At 61.3% G+C, this 24930-nt stretch overlaps 1 protein-coding gene across 15 annotated transcripts in view; it reads right to left on the bottom strand.

Annotated features, from left to right (window-relative positions):
* Positions 1-24930, bottom strand: part of TSC2 (TSC complex subunit 2) — a 30842-nt gene that overhangs the window by 4237 nt on the left and 1675 nt on the right. For 3 of the 15 annotated variants that reach the window (XR_011252807.1, XM_069571012.1, XM_069571016.1), the window contains exons 3-32: positions 24382-24468; positions 22491-22601; positions 21635-21779; positions 20542-20659; positions 20112-20160; positions 19573-19698; positions 19178-19251; positions 18047-18173; positions 17185-17328; positions 16263-16400; positions 15655-15758; positions 15224-15305; positions 14072-14227; positions 13504-13620; positions 11060-11182; positions 10342-10448; positions 10029-10179; positions 9295-9417; positions 8701-8835; positions 7315-7504; positions 6453-6546; positions 6147-6249; positions 5836-5930; positions 4646-4774; positions 3123-3287; positions 2827-2979; positions 2590-2702; positions 1944-2159; positions 1296-1499; positions 659-727 (exon numbers count right to left, since the gene is read on the bottom strand). Coding sequence is in view for 12 of the 15 variants with exons in the window: in XM_069571012.1 (XP_069427113.1) it covers positions 659-727; positions 1296-1499; positions 1944-2159; positions 2590-2702; positions 2827-2979; positions 3123-3287; positions 4646-4774; positions 5836-5930; positions 6147-6249; positions 6453-6546; positions 7315-7504; positions 8701-8835; positions 9295-9417; positions 10029-10179; positions 10342-10448; positions 11060-11182; positions 13504-13620; positions 14072-14227; positions 15224-15305; positions 15655-15758; positions 16263-16400; positions 17185-17328; positions 18047-18173; positions 19178-19251; positions 19573-19698; positions 20112-20160; positions 20542-20659; positions 21635-21779; positions 22491-22601; positions 24382-24468 (3748 nt within the window). In the remaining 3 variants the exon portion in view is untranslated. The remainder of the gene's footprint in view (positions 1-658; positions 728-1295; positions 1500-1943; positions 2160-2589; positions 2703-2826; positions 2980-3122; positions 3288-4645; positions 4775-5835; positions 5931-6146; positions 6250-6452; positions 6547-7314; positions 7505-8700; positions 8836-9294; positions 9418-10028; positions 10180-10341; positions 10449-11059; positions 11183-13503; positions 13621-14071; positions 14228-15223; positions 15306-15654; positions 15759-16262; positions 16401-17184; positions 17329-18046; positions 18174-19177; positions 19252-19572; positions 19699-20111; positions 20161-20541; positions 20660-21634; positions 21780-22490; positions 22602-24381; positions 24469-24930) is intronic. The other 12 variants (XR_011252808.1, XM_069571014.1, XM_069571020.1 and 9 more) reach the window with 7 other exon arrangements.

The following is a 24930-nucleotide window of genomic DNA, read 5'->3' as shown; positions in this document are numbered from 1 at the left end:
CCCAGAGCCAGGCAGCTAAGGAGGGAGCATGACCCCAAGCCAGGTTTCCTGTGCCAGCACCAGGGCGAGGGACTGAGAAGAAGCGACCGAGTCAGCGCAGCCCCGCACTGTGCAGTGTGTTTGCCGCCTCGAGAAGCCCTGCCGTGCCCGCCCCGAGCCAGTCCTGCCCACGTGGGGGACCAGGGCGGCTGGAGCGCCTGGCCAGCCACACCCTCTGGTCGGGGCCTGGGAGCAACGGGCTGCAAGCCAGCCTGCGGGGCCCTCGGGCAGCCCGTGTGTACGGCAGACACACCCCATTTGTGGGCTCACAAGGCCCGTCAGCACCAGAGCCAGGGCAGGGCAGCTCTGTCCTCCGCTGGCCTCTGGGGTGCAGTCGCCCAGGTCACCCCCTCAAGCTGAAGACGGGGCTGAGAGGGCCTGACAGGCTTGGGAACAGAACTCAGGCACGGAGGGCACAAGGCAGTGGGGGTTCCCGCTGACAAAGCACAGGCATCCTGCACCGATGTTCTCCTGCGAGTCGGGGACGGCTCCCTGAGGCGATGAGAGGCTCAGACGGGGTCGGGGAGGGGTGACCGGAGGAGGGACGATGACACAGCATCTACGAGGCAGAGCAGCGCTCTGCAGCAAATACCGCTTTCCTTAAAGAGCGTACGAATACCTGCCCAGGAAATGCTCCTGTGCAGCTTTCCTTGGCACCTGGACTGGCACAGGGAGGAGAAAGAGGCCACTGCAAGGGAAACCGTGAGCGGCCCGTCAGCAGGAGGAAGGCCACGCACAGCCGAGCAGAGAGGAAAGGCACCGCCGGTCCTGCAAGGACCCGAGCCTGGGGAGAGAGAGGGGCGGCCAGCAGCCGGCGCGCACGCCAGCGCTCCCAGCTGCTCAGGCACACGCCGGGGACAGGAGTGCGCCTCTCCTCCTCACGAGCGGTCACCCGGCCACAGGGAAGCGGTGAGGAGGGCGGCGCAGACGGGCACAGGTGAGCTTGGCGCGTCCACACCCACACCCCAGCAGCAGGAGCGCCGGGTGCCCAAGGAGGGTGCAGAGCAAGACCCGTGTCCACCCCACGAGCAGGGCCAGCTGAGCGGGGCCTCAAGCCATCGATTCATGGCATGTCTCCAAAGGAGGTTCCCCCAGGAGCAGGCCCTGCTCTCAAGCACCAGGTCTGCAAATTAGTGTGCCCTGCGTGCAGCCGACCTCCTCAGCACCGAAGGCTGGCAGTGCCAAGATGGCCTGGGACCCCACGCGGGCATCCGCCCTCAGACGGGGCGCACAGGCGGGCGGGGGCCAGCGCTCACCTGTGTTGGAGCGTGGGGGCGGGGATGGCTTGGCCGAGCCGGCCGCCGGCACTGACAGCGACTTGTACAGGGCTGTGTCGCGGCGTTCCTTGAAGCGCTCGGCAGCCATGAGGGCATTGGACAGCTCCTGCAGCGGCATGCTGTTGATGTCCGAGGAGAAGGGGCTGAGCGGGTTCTCCAGGCTCATCAGCCAGCTGGTGTTCCCTGCGGGGCGGGCTCAGGGCTCAGCACAGCACCCCCAGCAGCCCTGCCCTCTGCCCTCCCTGGGCAGCCCTGGCTGTGCCCTGCTCTGCTCTGACCAGAGTTCATACGACAAAGGACGACTAAGACACAGGGGGACGACCGTGTAAGGAGCCAGCGAGAAGACAGCCACGGGAGAAGAGCCCGTCCACAGCCCTGACGCTCGGCCCGCGGGCCGGGAGGCAGGAGATCCTGTGGCTACAGCCGCCCAGCTGGCAGGGCTTTGCTGTGGCAGCCTGAGCAGACCAGCCGCCGCCCGGCCCTCATGTCCACCCCTGGGGACTCAGCTCAAGGTACCCTCCCGACCGGCCGCCACCAGCTCCGGCGTGTCCAGAGCGCTGCGTCACTGTGCACGCCACATGCTGACAGCAGCCCGGGCCGGCAGAGCGTGGGCCCACCCCTGGGTACCTGTGGGCCTGCGGACCAGGATCTCCGCCCAGCCCTGGGTCAGCAGGGGCACGTAAGCGGCCAGGTTTGTCTTCTCCTTCTGCGCTGGGAGCGGGCTGCCAGCTGAGGCCTTCTCGGGCTGGCCAGCTGGAGCAGTCTGGGAGCCCAGGGATGTGGGGCTGCCAGGGAAGTGGCAGGCTGGAGCGTCCAAGGCACCCACGCGAAGGCCATGGCCCCCTGAGGAGGAGGAGAGGCGAGGGCTGGCGACCACCACCGCTTGGCCCAACAGGCCTGGCTGCTCCAGCGGGGGCCCAGGCTGCCAAACTCCAAGCTGGGGCCCAGGCAGCCTGGCCCTCCCCAGGCATGGCCCTTGGACAGTGTCGAGTTAGCCTTGGTAGACCCAGGACAGCAGGCAAGGGCACCAGAATCCCCCAGTCAGACCATGAATCATTTAAATGACAGCAGAGAAAGCCCCAGGGGTGGGCTGGACTGATGGCTCATAGCAGAAGCAGCGGCCCCTCCTCGCCCGGTGGGGAGGGCTTGCAGATAGCACGAATTCCTCAGAGCCAGGGTCAGGTCTGAACAGACTGCCCTGCGCCGAGGCTCCCGGGCCTTTCTGGGCCTCGCAGAGGCCCTGTGGGGGAGGCAGGGTGGGGCGGAGGCTCACCGGACATGGAACGGACCCGGTCCCGGGCTCCGTGGTACACCTGCTGCCCAGCTTGGGACTCCAGCTTGGCGGGTGCCTCCTTTGTCTGTCTCACGTGCACGCTGGGGTCAGAGCTGAGGACAGAAGGTCCCCAGAGTGTGACTGAGGTACTTCATGGGCTCTGGTGATCTGACACTCTGACGCAGGCGTGGGCTCAGGATGGAGGCCAGGCAGACAGAGGCAGAAAGCAGTGGTCACCTCAACTCCGGGCCACCCTGGAGCTCTCCCGAGTCCAGGCCTAGCAGTGACCGGGTCCCGGTCCCCACGCTCGTCGTCACGGTGACAAGCTTGTTCCCAACCAGCCAGGTTTTGGTCCTGCCACCAGCCAAGAGGAACTCTCCTACAGGGGACCTGAAAGCACAGGAGTCGGTCAACACCTCACTGGGTGGGCGCCCTGAACGGCCAAGGCGCCCCCATATCACTCCCGAGGCCACTCAGACCGAATGCAGTCACAGAAGAGTACAGCCCTGCCCCGTCCTGGAGCCGACTCACACCTCTTGGGGACTGCCGTGAAATTGGAGAACACGTATCTGGCCATCATGTCCAGACACGTCTCTGTGAGCTCCAGGTGGAGGTTTTTCAAGTTGTCGTCGGCCTGGGCCATCGAGTTCTCATCTGCAGACCCCAAGCTGGCGCTCGTGAGAGAGGTCTGGATCCTGCTGGAAGAGGAGCCATGGCAAGGTCAGGTGCTGGCAGGGGCCTAGCTGTCTACCACAGGGGCCAAAGCTCAAGGCATGCAGGTGCGGAGAGGGCCGCGCTCAGAAAGACCCCGCAGGGCACATGGCCCATCGAACCACAGCTTGGCAAAGACTGGACACACCGCCCCGGGGGCAGGCAGACAGGGGCTCATGGAGAGACCCAGGCCAGCTCGTCGGAGCAGAGTCCTCAGAGACGGGGAGAGAGGCTGGCCCCTCACCGAAGCACAGGAGAATTAGGTGACCCCTTTGTGGCAGAACAGTGGAGTCATGCACAGACGCGGAGACCATGGGACACAGACAAAGATTGCATTCTGCCCCCAGGCCCTCCCATGGAGGACGGGCAGGGTCTGGGTCCCATGTGAGGCTCTGCATTCACCCCCACACTTGGCCGCCGAACCCTGCCCCGTGACCAGGAGGAGGGGTGTGTGCAGGTCTCACTCCAATACACATTTCACGCCCCCATGGCTCAGTTTTGCTTACAAGTTATTGAAAACAGGGCTCCGCAGCCCTGACTCCCATCCAGGTCAAACCCCACTCAGGGAAGCCAGGCTCAGGCTGGGGCCCGAGCCAGGCATCAGCGAGGGGCTGGGTCTCCGAGCTGTGGGATGCTGAGGCCTGAGGGGGCTTCCAGGTGAGAAGACGGTGTAGCCTGGCCCATGGGCATGAAGCGGTGAACCCAACCCCTCAAGAGCCCCAAGACACAGCAGGGGAAGTGACGAGGCCGCACCCTTGGGGAGGTCAGGCCTTCCGCGCCCGGCCCCTTGCAAGCTGGCCCCCGGCCCACTGCCCTACACAGAAGCCCCCGTTCCCTCTCACCTGCTACAGAAAGCAGACCTTTCCCAGAGGAAAAAGTCAAGAAGAAAGCCCACTCAAGAGAACGTGAGAGAAAAGCCAAACCCTGGAGAGTGTCCTCAGGTGACCGGCATGGGTGTGGCTTTAGTTTACAAAAGCCCCTGACCTCCAGGACAGGCCTATGGGCGCTGCCACTGGACACCAGCTGCCTCACAAAGGTCATCCCGCTTCGGGCCCCCAGGCCGGCCTCTGAGGACGCTGTGCAGCTAGCCCACGCTAGTTTGAGGCCAGGTGACAGAATGCAACCTTTCCAGCCCTCTCCACCAGGCTCCCCGCCCCAGAGCCCCGGGCACATGGCCCAAGGGCTGCCAGGCGGGCTCTCCTCCACTCTGGCCAGGGAGGGCATGGGCAGGTGACGAGGTCATGCAAGCAGCCCCATGCACCACCACCCGGGTGCTCCCGCCTGGCAGTGCCACTCACAGGCCCAGCTCCAGGGTCCGAGCCCCCCGCCCGACAGAGCCCACTACCTGCGGACCACATGTTCAGACACACTGATGCTGCGGCACCGGAAGGCATCGGCTGCAGAGCTCTCCTTGAGTTCTTTCACGGGTGGAGAGTTATTCAAGCCTTGTTTGGGGGGTCTGGCTATCCTCAAACTACCAGGTGAGGAAGGAAGGCCCAAGCCCCAGAGAGCCCAGCTCCCGGCAGGGAGGACAAGCCATTGGAGGGATGAGGAGGAAAGGTCACAGGCCACAGGGTCAGGATGGAGAGCCCGCGGGTGAGATGAACAAAAAACCATGCCAGAGGCCAGTTAGCAGGGGGAGAGACAGAAAACAAAAACGCATGAAAATACGTTGCGTAAACATGACGGCAAAAAAGTAAGGTTTCACGCATGATACTAAAACAAAGAGCACCAGTGCAAATTAAACGTGTGTGGACCGCACCGCACGGCAGATTCCAGGCTGTGCTGGCCAGGTGTCCTGCCCCCCCGCTCGGGACCAGCTGCTGGGGCCCTGAGGGGCACAGCTCCAGAAAAGGCCAGTTCTAACCGCAGGCCCAGCCCCAGCCGCTGGGACCCTGAGAAAACAGCCTCTGACTCAGGTCACACTGACTTCTGGAAAATGCCGTATTCCCACCAGGAAGAGCCAGGAAAGCTGGACCGGAAGGAGGGGGGCGGGACGGGGGGGCAGCCGTTCAAATGGAATGCAAAACAAGAACACGAGGCCTAGCACGGCTCTTCTCAGATTTGGCAAAAGCAGCTGAGATGAAGAGCGTGTCCCTGGTTGGCAGTGGGCTGGGTGAGAGCTCGGGGGAGCAGGCCACCACGGTCTGAGGCTCGAGGCTGGGTGTGGGCTTCTCAGGAGTCAACCCTGGGCTCATTTGGTGGAGTCAGCCCCAAATCCAGATGCCCTAGAACTACCTGGCACCCCAATCTCCAGCTCGGCGAGTCTGTACTCGCCCACCATCCAGGCAGGACCAGCCAGGATCCAGCATGCAGGCTCAGCCACACTGAGGCCCCAGGGGGCATGGGCCTCTCCAGCCTTCTGGGGCCACCTGCCTCCCGAGCCCAGGGCACCTGGCACTCAGCACGGCTGCAGAGGGCTCGCCCTCAGCCACAGCCCATCTCCATTCTGTGGCCTGGGGCAGCCAGGCAGCCCCGGCCTCCTCACCATGCGGCCCCACTGGCAGGCCTGCCCCGCCCACACAGGCCCCGCACCTCTTGGGCCTCTCGTTGAGACTGGTGCTCCGCGCTCTGAAGCTGTCCTTCTCGGGAGTGTCATCAAAAGACAGGAGGACGTTGGAGCGCAGACCCTGGCAGAGAGGAGTGGAGCTGAGCCACAGGCCAGGAGGCGCCCACAGGCTTTCTCCCACTGCCCCTGCCAGGGCCACCCAGGGACCCCGTGAGCCTGGGGCAAGCCACAGGCCCGGGACATGGGCGGCCACAAGTTGTGCCCCAGAGGTGCCCACCTCCCCTCCTACTGGTCACCCTGCTCCAGCCGTGGACGGCCAACAGCCTCGCCGGCTCACCTTGGTGATGTAAGGAACAAAGTCCTTCCGGAAGGGCAGGCGGCACCTGATGAACCACATGGCTATGACGTGATGGGCCAGGCACACAATATACTGATTGAACCTGCCAAGGAGAAAAGGAGGTGCTGGCGGCCCGGGGAGGGACCCAGGGAAATGTGCCAGGATGGAGGGCGGCAGGTCAGAGGCGCCAAGACCAAGCAGGCCTTCTCTGCCCAAAGGCCTGGCCTCCGGTGAGCAGAGGCCTCCAGCTGGCCTGGGCCACACCGAGGAGGAGGCGGCCTGCAGGGACATATGGCCAGCACTTACTTGGAGGGGTTGGTATACGGCAGGGAGATGGCAAACACGCTGGCATACTGCTCTGCTGCGAAGTTCCTGTAGAGGTGAGGCAGCCTGGCCAGAGCTGCAACAAGCAGAGCCAGTGAGAGGCCCGGTGGCTGGGCAGACACGCGCACAGCCGCAGCAGGGCTGGGCACCTGTGCCCTGTGCCGTGCATCTAGAGCCAGCCTCACTGCTCTGACCCGAGAGGGCAGCCAAGGAGCGAAAGCGGGCGCCCGAACATGCCCCTGGGTCTTGGTTCCAAGGGCTGCAAACAACGGGCCCCTGGCTCCATACAGACTCACTTTATGTCCTGTGAGCTACAAATGCTTTCCGCCTTTACAAAACGTTGTAAACAAACAGAACATGCAGTCGTGGCTGGTCCCAGGTGGCCTTTTACAGAAGCAAAGCCCTGCCTGCTCCTGCTGTGCACATGGCCAAGGCCTGCTAAGGGCCAGATACCCGGGGACACTGGGAAGGCAGGGGCGAGCCCAGCACCCCCAGCTCCTGGACACCCCAGCCTGAGAGGTGAGAGGCTCTCTGAGCTGTGGTTGTGCTGAGGGGATAAAGGGAAGGCTGAGAGCCGGGCAAGCACAGGGCCCAGGGCCAGCCAACAGGCAGCTTCTGGCCACTGACCCTGAGGGGCGAGGAGGGAAAGCCCTCAAGCATGGGGGGTGGAGGGTGCAAAGGCCCTGAGGCAGCAGAGGGGCCCATGGGGCACAGCACACCTACCTGCAGCAAGGGGAGGTGAGAGTTGGGAAAGGTTATTTCAGGCAAGGCGCAGCCCCAGACTTGAGAGCCCACCCTGCTGACACCCATCCCGGCACACACGGGCGCAGCCACAGACACATACTGGACAGGAACTCGAGGAGCGGGATGGCCATGCTGGCCGTGGCCGAGATGTGTGTGAGCTTCACGACCAGGACAGGCAGCGCCTTGAGGATGACGTCAGGCATCTCCACGCTGCATACGGCCAGGGCCACCACACACTGGCTGGCACAGCGGTAGATGAGGCCTTGCTCCAGGCAGTACACCATCTCCCGCTGTGGACGGCACGATGACTCGCACCAGGCCCATCACAGGCTGGCCCGCGCCCCTGCCCCGTCCAGAGAGCCCCTTTGGGTAGCCAGGGCCCAGTCTCTCCGCCTCCACCCTAGAGGGGAAAGCCAAGGGCCTATCCCAGGTTTCAGGGCCCCCAAGCGGCAGCACCACCAGCAGCTAAGCCCCCCAAGCCCAGTGGACAGCGAGGCCTCTCTGACACCTCCCCATGTACCCCCAGCCCAATCCAGAGCCAGGACACGCTGGGCTCAACTCCCTGGGCTCTCGAATCCCCAGCTGTCTGCCACGGCGAGGTGGCTGGGCCCACATCCACCCTGGGCCAAGTTCCCAGGAGACAAGTGCCGGCTCAGGCCACAGCCTCAGGGCAAACCATCTGGGCCCTGAGTGCTTCTGACATCCCACAGCCAGCTCCCCGACCCCCAGTAACACTCTGGGCCTCATGGGTCCTTGGGGAACCTTCAGCCCAGTATGGCCAGCTACCCCAGGAGTGCAGCCACGAAAACCAGGCCAGGCCACACAGGAGGAGCTGAGGCTCACGATCCCCAGGAGTGCGAGTGGGCAGTGAGCCCCCGGCAGCGCTGACCGGGAGCGTGGGCTCAGGGCCCACACGGTCCTTGTCCAGTGCCGCGCCTCGCCTTGCCCTGATCATCCAAGCACTTCTGCTCCCTGTTCAATAAGAGCAGGGTGACAAAGACAAGTGTCAGGAGCTTGAAGAATGAGGTACTGGCTCCTTGCAGGCCTTGTACCCAGCAGTGTGGACCTGAGGAGACAAGCTTTACCATGCGTGCTTGTTGCTCCTGATGACAGATATGGAAACAGAGAGAAGCAAGGGCCCTCAGCCTGGCCACCCTGCCTCTCCACACACGCCCAGGTCAGTAAAGAGGCTGAGCACCTACCCTAAAGCTGGAGCAAGGGCAAACCAAGCAATGCTCCTTAAAAAGAAAACGGGGCTGCATTGGGAGAGCACATTCAAGTACTGCATAAGCCCACACCCGGAGAGAACTCGGGAGCACCAGTGAGTCCAAACGTCCGTGGTTCTAGGCTGGGTCAGCCCTTGCCTGCGGTGGCCCCAGAGGGAAACAAAACCAGCTGCCCTCGCCCTGGCCCAGCACCAGGTTATAAGGAAGACACTGGGCCACTCTGACTGAGGCCAGCGTCCTGTCCCTCTCCCGCCTGGTACCTGTCTAGTTTTGTCCAAGTAGTTATGATAAGAGATCAGGGCTGTCAGCACGGGAACCACAGCAAGATGCAGGTCAGTTCTGGAGAAGCCTTCTGGGGTGCCTCGGAGCCGCTCCAGGGTCTTGGGACCTGAAAGCTAACAGCCACGGCCCAGATGTGAAGCTCTGTCGACAGAGAGATCAGGCCAGGTGGCCAGGGACCCAGGCAGGCCCCTGAGAATGGAGGCCCAGCGGGAGGATGGGCCAAAGGCCTGGGACCCTCCTACTGCCCTTTCTAACCAGCAGTCTGCTTTCTCAGAGCAGCAGGAGGACACCTGCGGACCTGCTAGGGAGACAGGAAACGGGATGCCTGTAACACGGAGCTCCTTGGAGGAGCAGGGAAGAGTCAGGACCCCATCCGGGCCTGCGAGCTCAGCCCTTCACTGAGGCCCCTGATCCCCCACCGGCGAGCAGGGAAGGGACGATGGGGTCCTGGAGGCCCCTGCTGCGCTCCAGCCAGGGACGAGTCTCTGAGGCAAACTTGTTTGTGCTATATGTGGCCCCGCCCACCTCCCAGGCTCCGTGGACCAGGGGGAGGGCCAGAGTGGAAGGCGCACCATGGAGCAGAGGGCGGCGGACAGCTGGTCGACGCTGCACGGGGAAGTGAAGATGAGGACCTTATAGCGCAGCGACTCGGGCAGCTTGCTGAGCACCAGCTTCAGCACCTTCCAGTCAGTCTCCTGCAGCAACAGGAGACGGGTCTCAGGGCTGGGAGCTCCGTCTGGGCAGCAGCAGGGCTCGGACCTGCTCTCCTGCATGACCTGGCCCTGTGTCCCTGCAGCTCGCACTTGGAGGGTCAGTCCTGGACCATGGGCACTGCCTCCCGACGCCAGGTGGGCGGGAGGCCCGGCTACACCTCCAGTGCAGGCAACTTACCCACCCCACCGCCAGGCCTGGCTCCCTCCTGCTGCTGGAATCTCCCACCTTCCAAGACTGCCCTCACCCACCCCCTCACACCTCACAACATAAAATGCCCCCAGCCCCACTGGCTAGTCAGAGCCTCCCTGGAGGCAAGCCCCACCCTAAAATCCAGCTGTTTGTCCACACCTTTCAGTCTTGTACCACAACCACTTCCCAGAGGCAGAAGGTCTCCTGGGCTCCACACCCAGCTTCCAGGGACGCACTGCCCACGGCAGGCACTCAGCACTGCGCTATGGAACCACTGAGGGCCCTCAGACTTGAGCACCAGCCATGGGCACCCGCCATGGTCACCACGGGGAAGAGCTGAGTGCCTGGGGAGAACCCAGAAAGCTCGGTCTGACCCAGTGTCGCTGGGAGCCCAGCCTCTCACCTGCTTCAGGCACTGCAGCAGAACACGGAAGAGCAGGGAGTAGGGCAGGGAGCCGAGGCGCGCGGCAGGGCCCACGGGTGCGGGGCCAGGGGGCCCGGCAGGCGGGGACAGCGGCCCCCCGGCCTTCTTCTCGGAGCTCCTCTCTGTCTCCCTGTGGGAACGAGCGGGAGATGCGCTGAGGCCAGAGCTCCCTCTCCAGCAGGCGAAGGATGGACGCAGGCCCCAAGCCGCAACCAGGGCTGCCCACCAAGCCCTCTGGAGCCATCCCCTGCCCCAGAGCCAGCCGCCACCCCGCCCCGGGCCCTGGACGTACAGGTAGTCACAGACGCAGTAGGGGCTGAACCTCACGAGCCCGTCTTTGCTGGGCAGGCCCAGGCGGTGCAGTGAGTCGGCCCGCAGCTGCAGCAGGAAGTCAAAGGCCTGCAGAGAGCGGGCAGCACGGTCCAACAGAGCAGGACACAGCCCCCCAGCCACACAGACTCTCGGCAGGGGAGGCCACCCCAACAGCAAACCCGCCCCAATGTCACAGCACCCGCGGCCTCCCCATAGGGCCGGTGATCCCAAGAGCTGGGCAACACCTGCCTCTCACCCGGGGCAGTGGGGCAGGGAACGGATGCCTGGCATCTGGCCAGGCAGCAACGTATGGCCCGGGGCACTGACAGCAGAGCTCTGCTCAGGACACCCTCGCCCCCCAAACACAGAGGGCCGTCTCCTCAGGCGGATGCTCCACGAGGGACAGGGCTCCCATCCCAGCGACCTCTGCTCACCCTGCCGCCAGCTCCCCAGGCAGAAGCTCGAGCCAGGGTGCCCCGCCCTGCCCTCCAGCACCAGGCTCTGGGGCACCAGGCCCCCCTGGAAGTCAGGGCAACTCCCGCTCTCCGCCCCCATCTCAGAACCCCACGTGACTGAGAGGCGCACAGACCACAGGCCAGGGAAGCAGCAGCCTCAGCTGGCGCGAGGGGGGGTCTGCTGCAGACCCCCAGGGCCCGCCACCCCTCCAGCCAGTGGGCGCTGGGTACCCCGGCACACACCTGCAGACGGATGCTACTGGCAATGGGCAGGGTGTAGCTGTGCTTGTAGTGGAGCTGAATGTGGCTGACCAGCGTCTCATACACACGTGTGGCATGGCTGGCGGGCAGGGCATACAGCTTGGTCTGCAGAGAGAGTGCCGGTCACAGCGAGGGCAGGCGGCTGAGATGCAGCCAGGGAGCCAGCACCGTGGTGTCCGGGGGAGCAGCCCGGCAGGCACCGAGATAACTGGCCACACCCACCACCCTTTAAAACGGAAAACCCTGCGAGCCACCAACGCCACTCAGGGGCTTCCTTCCACAGGTACTGCCCCTCATGCCCCCCCTTGGTGAAGGTGAAACATCAGAGACAAGTCACGTGTCTGTGTTGTCAAGGGAATCAGATAAGAAACCAGGGAAACTGCCCAACGGCACAGCCACGTGCGGCAGGACCCACGGGCACTGACAGCACCTTCTCAACACCACGAGGTGAAGCAGGAGGACCTGGGGGTGGGGGTCACCCTGCATGGCAGGACGTGTGTGTGCCCCGTGCGGCCCATGAAGGGGGCTGTCCCCTCGCGGTGGGGCGGTCGTCCCCACCCCCTCCACAAGGTCAAGGAAACCTCCCTAAGAGGCGAGACCTGAGGGGGTGGGCAGGCAGATGGCGCTCAGGGCTGCCAGCAGCCTGGTTTGGGGGAAGGGGTCAGGGGTTACGGGGGGTGGCCTGCGGTCCCCTCTGTGGTACTCTAAGTCTTGGAGAAGACTTAAAACATATATCACTGTACAGACACACACACACATACACACACACACAGACACACACACGCACGCACATACACACACTTGACAGCCCCAGGTCTCCAGGCTGGATTTCAAAAAGTGAGAGCAAGACCATCTCTCCCTCCTTCCCTGCAGTAGGGTTCTGGTCCATTCAGACCACAGGGCTCCCCATGACCCCTCAAGTCAGGACACAGGGAGCATAAGGCTCCTGCCAACAAGATGCTCAAGAGGTGCTGTTCAGTATTTGTATCAAATACATTTTGAACTTCCAGGCCAGGTAATAAAACTCCACCAGGGGTAAACTTTACGGGAACTGTCCTACCATCGATGTTTTACAAAGTAGTTGATGAACCAACTGACTCAAACATTTCATTTTACACAATACAGATCCTGGCAGGTGACCTTAAGTAGCACCGCTGTGCCTTGCCCATCAGCGATGGAGGGTGGTGGCCAGCAGAGGCGCCTATCACTGCCCTGCTGGGACGTGAAGGGCCAGCCACAGCACCAGCAACCCCAGGGACGCCTGAAGCACACGAGGACAGCCACCACCTGGAGAGCGGGCGCGACACGGCAAGAGCCGGGGGCAGAGGACATGCACAAGTGGGCTACTGGACAAAGGGCCCGTACCCAGAGGGTGTGAAGACCCCGACAGCTCAAGAAAGACCACCCAGCTTAACAATGGGCAAAGGGCCTGAACAGACGCTTCCCCAAAGAAGACACACACACGACCAACCAGCATGTGGAAAGATGCTCAACGTCATTATTCACTAGGAAAACGCACGACAAAACCACAATGAGACTTCACTTCCTACCCATGAGAATGGTGACAATCAAAAACAAACAGAAAATCAGGAGTGAGCGTGAGGGTGTGGCAAAGATGGAGCCCTCACCCACTGCTGCTCGGAATGCAAATGAGAGTGGCCCCTAAAGCAAGCAGCCTGGCAGCTTCTCTGATGACTGACTGCCCAGTTACTGGCTGCCTCAGCAAGTCCACTCCTGGGCAGATACCCAAGAGAAATGAAACACGGGTCCACACAAAAACTCGTATGAGTGTTCACTGCAGCCAAAAGTGGAAATGACCCGAGTGACCACCAACTGATGAACGGATACCCACACAATGACCGTTACTCAGCAGGACAAAAGACAAAGTACTAACACACGCCCTGACATGGGAGAAACGTGAAAGGTGTCACGCTCCATGGAATACGCCGACAGAACAGGCCACACGCTGTGTGACTCCTGCCTATGCAACGCCCAGGGTGAGCGAATTCAGAGAGAAAGCAAGCATGTCAGTGACTGCTAAGGGCTGGGGTGCTGCGGGGAGAATGAGGAGGGACCGCTAACGGGTGTGGAGCTGTTTTGGGGTGAATGTCTGTAACAACAGGGCACAACTCTATGAACGTAACAAAAACCACTGAACCACACACTCTAATGGATGAGCTGTGTGGTACACGCATTACCTCTCGATAAAGCTACTTTAAAGAAAGCCACACAACCGGGGGGCCAGACAGATGGCAGCCCTCCCCACCTCCCTGGCCGCGGGGACAGCTAAGGCAGTTCTGCACTGACGCAGGGCCTCGTCCACCCGCCGTGATGACTCTGACCTGGCCCCACGGCACCGAGGAGGCAGGACCACCCCTGGGAGCGCGCAGGTCCCCAGGGAGCAGCACCCTGGGGGCAGAGCCCACCTGAAGGATGACCAGGAGCCCCAGGACCGCAGTCTTCACATCCTCCAAGGAGGCTGAGTGCGCGGCCACATCCCTCTCCTCCAGCTCAGGGGGCGGAGAGAGGGAGCGGGCGATCACCTGCAGAGAGAAGGCCTCCGCTAAACCCCAGCTCTGGGCTCACTCATGCAGCAACCGCCACCTCCCAAGTTCTCTACCAGCGACTACTTTCTCCTCTATTTCTCAGAAGGAAAGGCGCCATCCATCCCGCCAAGGCACAGATCAGAAACTGTAATGCATTTTAAAACTAAAACAATAGGGTGCTGGTTGTACAGAAGAGCAATAGACCCAAGCCTTCCACAGCCAGCCCTTTCTAAAGCCACAGAGACACGTTCCAGGACCCCAGGCAGCAGGGCAGCAGCAGGCCCGGCCAGGCCTCCCAACCCCGGGAGGGAACTGTTCTCAGGGAGACTCAGGCAGTCACTCTGCAGAGAACAGACGCGGGTCTGGGGAACGCCGCTGCCTGCCGGGCTCCGCCACTGAGAGGGGTCCCAGTGGCCGCCTGGGCCCCCCAGGTTCGCGCGGCTCTCACTTTCTCAATGATGTCCAGTAGGCTGTTGAAGTGGTGGGTGTGGCAGCCTTCAGCCAGATCTACCAGCAGCTGAGTGGCCAGCTTCCGGACCTGGTGGTCTCTATCCTCAGGGATGTGGGAGAGCTGTGAGATGACCACTGAGTTGATAAGCTCTTCCTGCAGCAAGCACAGGAGCAACCAGGTGAGCCTCTGGCCGTGGCCGAGACACATCAACACGTCATTCCAAACTCGGGACGACCCACGGCAGCAGTGTGCAAGAGCCAAAGGGCCTCTACCAGGGCGCTCGGCACAGCCCCTCAGCTCAGGACAATGCCAGGTACACAGTGACCCAGCGTGGGCAGAGCCCGCAGGTGCAGGCTCAGACGTGAACACGGCAGGGACGGCGCCTCCGCTCCCTCAGTGTCACAATTCAAAGGACCCCAAGCAGAGGGCCCTCTGCGTGTGCACTGATATCACGGACCCACTGTCATGGGGCCGTAGGAGGCGCTTTCACAGAGGCAGGTACAAGGCACTACAGGAGCGGAGAACAAGACAAGACGACCCCAACACGAGGGACTTCCTGAAAGAGGCAGTGCTGAGCCAGACTCTGCAGAGTGAACTCCAGCAGACGGAGATGCAGAGAAAGGGGAGGCTGAGAGGCCAGGCGGGGCCGACAGGTCCCAGGAGCAGCAGGCGCTGCAGTGAGGCCGCCGTGAGGAAGGTGCTGGAAGAGGGGACACACCCGGCGCCTGAGCACCTCTCTGGAAGGCAGCCCGGTGGGCGGGGCTATGGCTGTTCTGGAAAGAAGGGCAGGTTCTGGCCCCAAACCTAGAGAAGGATAGACCGGAAAGGGAAACAGCGCGGCAGAGAGGCAGGCAGGGCCTGGTAGCCGGTGACCCACCCAGAGTCCGGAGGGCGAGCGTGATCACAAAATGAAAAGAAAACACAAGTCTGTTTTCCTGAAGGCAGAGGGTGTGCCCTCCTGGCCTCTCAGCCACAGGCCTGGTGGGAGGGAGGGAGGGAGGGAGGGGTCAACGAGGAAGCAAAGCCTGCCACCTAGGGGCCCCAGCAAGGGCCACAGGCTGCTTCTGAGGCCAGCAGTGCCCTGCACGGCCCTCGGAGGTCACCCTGCCCCCGCCGCCCCAGGGCCCCCACGGCGGCCCAGACACGCACCTCATAGAACTGCCTGTTGATGAGCAGCACGAAGGACAGCACGTCTAGCACCTTGATGCGCACAGCGCTACGCGACTCGCTCCTGGGGGCGGGGCACACTGCTGGGACTGCGCGGCCGCGCCAGCCTGAAGTCCGAGGATTTCCCTCTGGGCACCCCACACCCACCCGCCTCGGTGGCAGGCAAGACTGAGGCCAGATTCTTGCCACATGGACCCAGCACAGCAACATGCAGACCCAGAATGGGTGAAAGGCGGAGCACCTGGCCCTCAGAGACGGCCTCTTTCCAGACAACCACCCAACGGGAGAAGCAAACACAGCAGCCTCAGGGGACTGTCTGTCTTACTGGAAGACAAAGCCTCTCCCGCGCAGTGAGAACCGTCACATTAAAGAACCAGAGAGGAAGGCGCTAACTGCCCTGGTCGCGCGCCCACCTGAAGAACCTCTCCATCAGCAGCTGCAGGTTGTGGATCCAGCCGTCCTTCGCTGGATGGATGGACTGAGCCCTGTAGGTTATTAAGTTTAAGACGGACGACTCCTGTCGAGAGAAGACAGACCTGGGGTTAAGGAGCCACTTGGCCCTTCCTGAGATTTTCTCATAAACCCAGCCCCATGCTGCTGGCCCAGGAGAATGGCCACTCCAGGACACAGGGAGGGAGCCGATTCGATAAGAGGATCCGCTGGCCTCGGTGAGGACTCACTGAAAACCCACGTGAAAGCCTTGCATCAGGCTAGCCTCTCTGTGCCAGGACGGCCTGCGGCTCGGGGAGCAGACACGCCGAGTGCGGAAACGCCAGGCGTCTCCCTCTGCCCTGGTGAGCGGAGATGGAGTCGGGCTGTGTGGAGCGCCCAGGCCCGCACACCTCCAGCCTGCTGGTGCCTGCAGACATCAGCGCTGGGGCACAAACCCCGGGGGAACAGGAGCCTGCCCGGGCCTTTACTTCAAACTCACGGAGAACCTCCCCCAGACGCACACAGCACCCCTGCCAACCACCTGACCTAAACCCCGGCCCCACTGTGGTGAGGAGAGAAGTGGTCTTACAGGCCTCTGGTCCGCACACCTCTCCACAAGCTCAAAGTATCTCTCCTGCGAGCCATGAAACTCGTTCTGGTCGCACAGCTCCTCCACTGTGCTCAGCAGGTCGTGCACGATGGCGCTCAGCTCTGGACTGTCCAGGCTCTGCAACACGAGGACGCCAGCACTCAGGAAGGAGCCCAGCTCCCTGCCAAGACTCGGCATTGCAGTCCTCAGCTCAAGGCAGCTGGGTCCAGACTCCAACCCTCCAGGCGGGCAGGGGGCATGACTGCCCCATGCTGGGTGTGCCAGGCCCTGTGCCGCTCCTGCCCAATGGGAACGGCAGGTGCCATGGAGCGCTGGCGCTGGCTGCACAGTGGGCTTCCCCCAGGCTCTTGCACCTTCTGGGGGCCCTGTGGTGTGGTCTTTCAACCCATCCTTCCAAGATTAAGCACTGCCTGAACACTCAGCACCCACCCCTGAGGGACGGGAGCCCAGGCCCTGCTGAGTTCTGGTCCTTCCTCCCATGGGTCTGGCTGCCTGCCCAGTGGCCCAGGCCCAAGCCTGCGGTGCGTGTGGCCGCCTCTCCTCACAGCCCCTGCTCGAGCACATCCTCCCTCCTGCTACCGGCAATGCCTTCCTCCAAAGTTCCACCAAAGCGGCGGGCAGGAACTGTCTTCAGGGTCCACTTGTGGCCGTGGAGGTGACCCGGCAGGTTACTCTGTCCATCCTGACTGACATGGCCCCCCACCCCCTGCTCACCTATGACACAGTCCTGCTCCAGCTGATGGAGCATGTTTGGGAGAAACAGCCGTCTTCAGTGGACCATGAGCCGACAGCCCTGAAAACCATCAGGGGACACGGCGCAGCGGGATCTGAAGGAGGGCCCTCCTGGCCAACCAGTCCACAGCCCCAGTCCTCCCAGTGCCAGCCTTCCTGCCCACCTCACCTGGAGCTGCTGGAGCAGGCGCTCGATGATGTTCAGCAGGATGTCCCAGGTCACGGCCTGGAGATCCCTCCTGTACTTCTTGATAAGTCTGGTTATGGAGAGGACAATCTCATAGGACACCACCTCATTCGGACAGGTCATGGCCTGGAACACAGGGCACGTGGCAGTCAGCTCCTGCTAGCTCTCGTAAAGGAAGCCCCGGCATGCAGCCCTCCCTTGGAACCTAGCCTGAGACCCCTCGCTTCCGCATGTCTCACCGGCCACAGAAACACCACCTCAGGAGCCTGGGAGTATGTGTCCTATGCTGGCTCCAAATGGTCTGATGGAGCCAGACTGTTCACTTCAAATTCTGGGCCGACTGACTGGCCTCATGAATCGCAAGCCATGCACAGAGAGCATGCTGTCCCCACCCAGGACGACCCTGATGAGGACACAGTGCAAGCATCCATTCGTCTGGTAAGCTGAGAAGAGTGTGATCACCCCAGCCCACCAGAATGCTGTGACAACTACATGAAAACACAAAACAGAGTGCTCCAGGTTCCACCAGGCACTGCAGAGACACGCGCTACCATCTCTGGCCTCATTCTAGAACAAGAGCGAGGCTGCCACTTGACCAAGGGAACTGTCAAAAGCAAGCATGCGGCTATCCCCAAGGGAATCTTGAGCAGTCCTGATGCTAACTGACAAGATGAAATTCATAAACTGGAACATCTGCTTGCGAATGAACCCCTCAAAGGTCCCACATCTCATTTCTACATGGAAAGCCCCATCCCTGCAGCAGACTCCAGTCTGATGAGCCTGGCCCAGCTAAGGGGAGCCCCCCAACCCTCGCCAGCTTACCATGGTGCAGAAACTAAGTTACCTCATAAAACGATGGCAACACAGATGTTGGGGAGTTCTTGAGAGAATAGAGCCGGTGGGCACCCCAGAGAGCCATGCCAACAAAGAACACAGCTCCTCTCAGCAGCGGTGCGTCCTCCATGTAGGCTCTGAAAGCATCCCGGGAAGACAGGATATGAACAGAGGGCAGCCCGGCATCTGCCAGGCTCCAGCAGCTTCTCCAGAGGTCCCTATGCTTCTGAGGTGGGAGCCGAGCAGGGCAAGGGGCTGCGCAGGGTGCCCGGGGCAGCACAGCCATGCGGCCTGCTCTCACGCGTGCTCAACAGTCATCACGCTGACTGGCTAAGGGGCCACGCGAGCTGCCAGGACACAAAGGCCCTCGGCCTCGTGGTGCTGACAGCCTCGGAGACACAGGCGTGAACCAAATGATCACGTAAACTAACGCTGGGGACGCCCTCAGCTTACAGCTGAGGAGGAGCCATGGGACGTGACAGCAGACTGCTTGGGCCACCGGGGAATCCAGGCACAACACTGAGATGTCGAGGACACTCAGAGAAACAGCCCGGGCAGCAGGGCATTCCAGCAAGGCACACAGTAGCGCAAGGCCCGGGGTAGGGGCAGAAAGGCAAATTGGAGGAAGAAGAGGCTGGCAGGCTGAGCGCACTGGGAGCCACTGCGGCTTCGGGCAGAGGACACCGTCAGATCTGCGTTGCTGCGTGTGGAGGACTGGACTCGGGAGGCCAAGAGTGGATGCAGGAGAGCAGTGAGCAGGTGAGAGCTGAGGGTGGGGGCGGGGGCCGGGGAGTGGGCCGATGAGCCATCTTGGGGCAGAAGTGATGGGCCCTGCGATGGGCCAGGTGCAGGAGGTGAGGCGGGCCTGGGGATGCAGCCCCGCTGGAGGAGGTCCGCATGTAGAGGGAGGCCAGGAGCTCAGGCTGAGTATCCTGACTTCACCAGCAGGAGGACGGGAGCAGAAGCCATGCGCCCCGGCTCAGGGCTCCCTGATGGAGCAGACCTCCCACCAGGGCTGCCTCCCAGGAGGCTCCCGTCAGCCTGTGTTGGGCCAGAGCCTGCATGGGGAGCCTCTCCAGGGGCCCCATGGCCCCCAGCTGCCCGCACCCTCGCCCCCAGGGCCCGGGCGGCCTGCACTCGCCTGTCTTCCATGATACGGCACATGTGGTGGATGGCGCTGTGGCCCAGGTGGGTGCCCAGGAGGTTGCGCATCAGCTGGGAAGGAACACGTGCCATCAGATGGGCAGACACGAGCCCCAGGCCTTGAACGGCCACACCCTGCAGCCCTCCATGCCCAGCTGCTCTCCCCCACCTCCTACCAGACACAGGTACCCAAGTTTGCCCTCAAAATGCCACCAAACCTTGGCCTCCGCTCGGCCACTGGGAAAGTGCGCTGGCTTCCCTCAGCACGCCACTGTCTGGGCACCCCGGGAGTCAGAGGCCATTCACTGCATGCCAGAGGGCCCTTGTTCTGTCCTCAGGCTGACTCATCACCTCCCCTGGGAAGTCCCTGTGGGATGGCAGGGGAGACCCTACCTTCCAGCAAGGTTCACAGAGCTCCTTGACGTTGATGGTGCGGCAGAGGGTGACGATGAACAGGGGGAGGCTCTCGGCTGGCAGACAGTTGTAGCAAACCACAGCATCCAGCACCTGCAGAGACACCTGGGGGGCGGGGAGAGGGTCAGGCCAGCCTGCCTCCTGCCTGCAGGGATGGCACACCTCCACCGGTTCCCACAAAGACGCTTTGGTCAGGGGTGACTGCCCTCCCTCTGCCAAAGTGGCCCTCCTGGGACCCTCAGAGTCAGTGTGCGTCTGGGAAGCCCTGCTCCATCCCAGTCACAGCGGGTCATCTCGTCATAAACAACGACCCCAGAACAGATGTCACCCAACCGTCCTTCCTTAGAGAATCCTGAGGCTCAGAGAGGCCAAGCAGCATGCCCGAGGCCACCCAGCTGGTAAGTGGCAGCACAGGGCTTGACCCCAGGGCCCAGGGCCTGTTACAACACCACCTGGCCTGCCCAGGAGGGTGGAAGGGACTGTCCCTGGGGGAAGGGGGCCTTAGCGGGGTTACTGACCTCTATGTCCACGGAGGACACGGTCTGGACACAGAGCAGGCAGACCATGCTGGGGAAGAAGCACAACACAGCTGAAAGGACCCTGCCCAGAGGCTGGGTGGCTCCACTCTACTTCCTGCTTCCTCGGCAAAGTCACTTAAAAAGGGGCTTGCCCTCCCTCAGGGCTCCCACCACACAACCACTGCACAGCGCTGGAGCAGCACCAACACCACGCCCCTGCCTGCAGGCTGCAGTGTTCTAACAGGACAAGCACGGTGAACCAGCCACCAAGCGACATCAAACACATCACAACAGCATGTGGAAAACGGCTCTGGCCATTCCCAACAGCTCATTTAATGGTTTCACAGCTTTATTCACCCTGCAGAGCTGAACTGCAGACATGAGACAGTGAGACTGTCATCAGGCCAAAGTGACTGAAAGGCTTTCTTACTGGACCATGGAGGCGATGTATTCATCAAGGTAACAGCTGTTGAATTTGACTAAGTTCACGAGCACCAGGAGGAATTCGGAGGACAGGCCAACATCCATCCACTGCAGGACAAAGTCCGCTGGGGAGAAGAGAGCAACGTTCATGCAACTCCCTCCCTCCCCAGGAAAACTGTGTCCCCCTCCCATTCACTGCTGGAAGCCACATCAATGGTCCCCACGGAATGACAGGCAGGCCACCAGGGTGCTGAGGGAGGCTGAGCTGGAGCTCCGGGAGGCCAGTGAGTCACAGGAACTCACCAGCACCCAGGTGCGTGAAGGGTCTGGGCTGGGGGAGGGGCAGCCTTTGTGCATCTGATGCTCACAGCCCTGACCCTTAATGCTGGGGGTGCAAACAGGGGGTAAGAGTCTAGGAGGGCCTCCCCCACAAGAGACACAAGCAAGGCTCAGTTCCTAGCCAAAGAAACCTGGACAGAAGACCTGACCACTGCCGCAGCGCCAGCACCTGCGCTGGAGGAGGCTGACAGCTGAGGCCCGTTTACTAAGTGACAGAACAGCAAGGGTCAAGTCACATTCACTTCTTCCTCTGCCCCTCTCTCCCCCCACAGCAGTGACACGAACTCTAAAGATCATGGAAACTCACACCATAAGGACAACTGGGAGGATGGTCAGCTAAGAGAAGGACTAGGAGGCCAGACTGGCTCAAAGGGGAAGGAGGAAGACAGGCAAGGTGGCCCAGGCCCTGAAAACCTCAGGACACTCCGGCCAAGACCCAGCCTTAGGCCTGGGTTGGCATGCTCTCCAACAATAAAACTCAGACCACCTCCTGCCTGCCTAAAAGACATGTCCAGGCCCTAGTCCCCAGGGGTTCAGAGCCAGCAGGTCTGGAGCGAAGCCCAGAACTCTGCATTTTTAACAAGCTCCCCAGGAGCTCTGGGCAGCTGAAGCAGGCTGCAGAAAGGTAAGCAGACCTGGGTGCTGCAGCGCCCTCTTCAGGCCGCCCTTGTGAACTGCAGCTCTCCCTCTGGACCTTGGGTACCCCAGATTATATCTGATCACCAAAGCCAGAGAAACCCCACACCCAACATGGCACCCACCCAGCTCTTCTTCCAAGTAGGTGATGTGTCTCCCATTGTCTGTGAGGGCCTTGAAAACTTCCAGTCTCTCGTGGAGGTCTTCATTAGACGGGTAATCCTTAATGACCTTGAAGAAGAGGGCCCTGAGAACGCCCAGGCGGTCCCCCTGAAGACAAAACAATGGGGTCAGCAGTCAGGATCCCCTGGCTTTCCCGGGCAGCTGTGAGAAGTCCTAGAAGTGCTGCGGGCCCCAAGACTCCCAGCCCTGGGGCTCTGTCTCCTTCCCCTAGGAAGTGGCTGTGAGGGACCAGCTGGGGAAGGGATCAGGCATGCCGGCCATCAGCTGACCCGTGTGTGGAGCACCTACCAGGCGCCCAGGTCTGGACATGGGGGCGGGCTCTCAGCAGGGGCCGATTCAGCCCCACCCTCAAGGGGTGCTCACAGAATGACAACAGTGGCCTAGCCAAGCTGAGGTGGGGGCTCCTCGGGGCAGGGGGCTGTGAAGGCGTGGAGGAAACCAGGCAGGAGGAGAGGGAACCTCCCAGGAAGGAATGGCCTGGGTGTTCCAGCACGGCCGGACCCCAGTGAGCAGGGTCGGGAGGTCAGTGAGAGCAGGACAGCAACGGCGCACTCGGGCCAGTACCACTCCGCACGCAGCACGGACTGCCTCACTTACACCCCAGAGAAAAAGGAGGGACAAGCACCCTCACTGGACAGGAGAGGTGGCCGTGGCTTGTGCGGGTCACAGAGATAGGAGAGGGTGACACCACGTGCCCACACAAGCCGTGCAGCTGCAGGGCCCTGGGCACCAGCCGACCCATGCGGGGTGCCACCACTAGATGCGAGTCCGGAGCGCCTAGCACGTGGCCGCCCTTACCTGTCCCTGCACAATGGCCTTCAGCAGAGCCAGCACCGCATGCCGGGCCTCGGGGGGCCGCTCTGGCTGTAGCAGGTCCGAGACGGCCTTCCAGAGTGCTTCCACCGCGTGCTGCCCGGCAGAGGGGATGGTGATTGGCGTGCTGGCCCCTCAGCTCGGGGGTCAGTCTCAGGGGACAGTCTCATGGGCAAAAGACAGAGCAGAACAACGTGCCCTTCTGACTTAAACTCGCTTCTCTAAAGTCACAGCCACAGCCACAGTCACAGCTGTGTATACGTCACAGCCCGCAGCGAGCAAGAGCCTGACCAGGGGAACGGCTCCAAGCTCTTTCAAACCCTAGCTGGTCCTTTAACCCTCACCAGGCCATAGGCTGAGGGCAGGGAGGAGGGCAGGTGGGCCAGGAGGGCTGTCCTGGAGGCCCCCAGAAATTAGCAGGGAGTTCCCAGAGCTTGCCCAGCCTCTCTGGGCAAGGTCACCAGAAGATGCTCTGAACCAGCAGTGCCAGAGCAATCCCCGGGCCTGCAGCCTGACCCAGGAGCCCCGCGCTCTGGCTCCCCCTTGTGTGAACAAGCCAGCTTCGGGCTACTTAGCACCCTACCCCGACTCTGCCTCTGCTAAGTGCTCTGTGCAGGTTCTGGAATCTGCCTTCTAAGTCCACCCAGCCCACGAGGGAACTGAGCCCCTTCCCCAGGGCTCTTCGAATCAGCCTCTCACATAACCTTCCTTTCCCTTAGCCAAGGTTTCCAGACCACTCACCCTTTCCTGCGCTCACTCCTCTTAAGAGGGGGGCTAAAATGTCTTTCAGATGCAGTCTGACCAACACTCTAACCGACTCCAGACGCCCTGGAACCTCCCCTCCTCCCCCACTCCCTGTACTCCTCCCGATGCCACCTGAGCCCCCAGACTACCCGGGCCTGAGGCCAAGCTGCGGCATTCACTAGATGGCACCCTAGCCATGGCTCCCCTTTCTGCACTCACACCAACTCTGAGAACTCTGATGCCTATCCTCACATTTATCCCTGGTGAAGCGCAGCCTGCACGTTTCAGATGATCTGCAGAGGACACAGGGGTCACTCTTGCCCAAGCAGATCTGAACCCGCCAGGTATGAGACCCACATCTAGTCCTGTGTCACTCGCACAAAAGTGGGGCGGCAAGGCGAGGGTACAGCCCTTGAGGAACTCTAACGGCAGCATCCCCCTCTGTCCACAGGACACGGGAAGAGCCTGGAAGCATCTGTCAGAAATAAACATGCCTACATCTGTGAGGCTGCTTAATACGACCCAAACGCCTCTCCCCAAAAGACAGAGTCTGGCGTGCCTGGACTTGTTCTACGTCAAGGTACACTCTCTGCTGAACAAAACAGACATTCTCCTATTGTTTTTTCCTGCAAGTTTGTGAGAGGACATTGAGCATGCATTTCTGTAAGCCACCTCAAAACCTCTCCCAGATTTGCTAAAAGAGCCTAACCCCTTGCTCTGCATCTCCACACATAACTGGTCTCTCCAAGTTGTGCTCAGGACATTTCCAGAAGCTTCCCTATCACTAAGCGAAAGAAGTCTCTCAGTCGTGTCCAACTCTTTGCGACCCCATGGACTGTATGGCCCATGGGATTCTCCAGGCCAGAATACTGGATTGGGTAGCTTTTCCCTTTTCCAGCAGATATTCCCAAGCCAGAGATCGAACCCAGGTGTCCTGCATGGCAGGAGGATTTTTCACCAGCTGAGCCACCAGGGAAGCTCTCCCCATCACTAAGACAAGACTAAATTTCTCAAATGGTGTGCAACAGTTCCTTAGCGAAGTCAGCTGTCAGCCCTGCTCCTAGAAAAGCCAAATCAGGCTCTAGTGCAGCTCACATGAATCTGTCCAGTCACCCACCCGAGACACACCTACCTCTTCGAATTTCTTCGTTCTGGCAACCTCACAGATCTGCCCTATCACCCGGATGCGATTATTGAGGCCACATTCAACACTCAGCTCCTGGAGAGATAAAGAAGGAAAGGGGGTCCGGGCTCAGGCACCAGGTCTCCTTACCTGCGTATCACAGGGCACTCTAAGAACTGCCCTGTCTTACCAACACTGGAAACCTACAGCAGACCTCTTGAAACCAGGAATCATCAGTTGACCACTCCCACCTTAAGGGAGCAAGAAGTTTTTTTCATAGCTACCCTTTTTTTCACTTAAAAAAACTCACATATAAAACTCACCATTGTAATGACTTTAAACTGTATAATTCAGCTTTTAGTATATTCAGTACTTGCAACCAGGCCCACTAATTCCAGAACATTTTCATCACCTCAAAAGGAAGTTTTACTCCCCAACCCCTCCTCACCCACCCCAAGCCCTGGCAAAGGCTAATCTACTTTGTTTCTATGGGTTTGCTTATTCAAGACACTTCATATATACGGAATCATACATTAACGTGAGCCTTTGTGATTGGCT

The sequence above is a fragment of the Ovis canadensis genome, chromosome 24 (genome assembly GCF_042477335.2).
Source record: "Ovis canadensis isolate MfBH-ARS-UI-01 breed Bighorn chromosome 24, ARS-UI_OviCan_v2, whole genome shotgun sequence".
NCBI lineage: Eukaryota > Metazoa > Chordata > Mammalia > Artiodactyla > Bovidae > Ovis > Ovis canadensis.
This window is presented reverse-complemented; position numbering and strand designations above follow the sequence as displayed.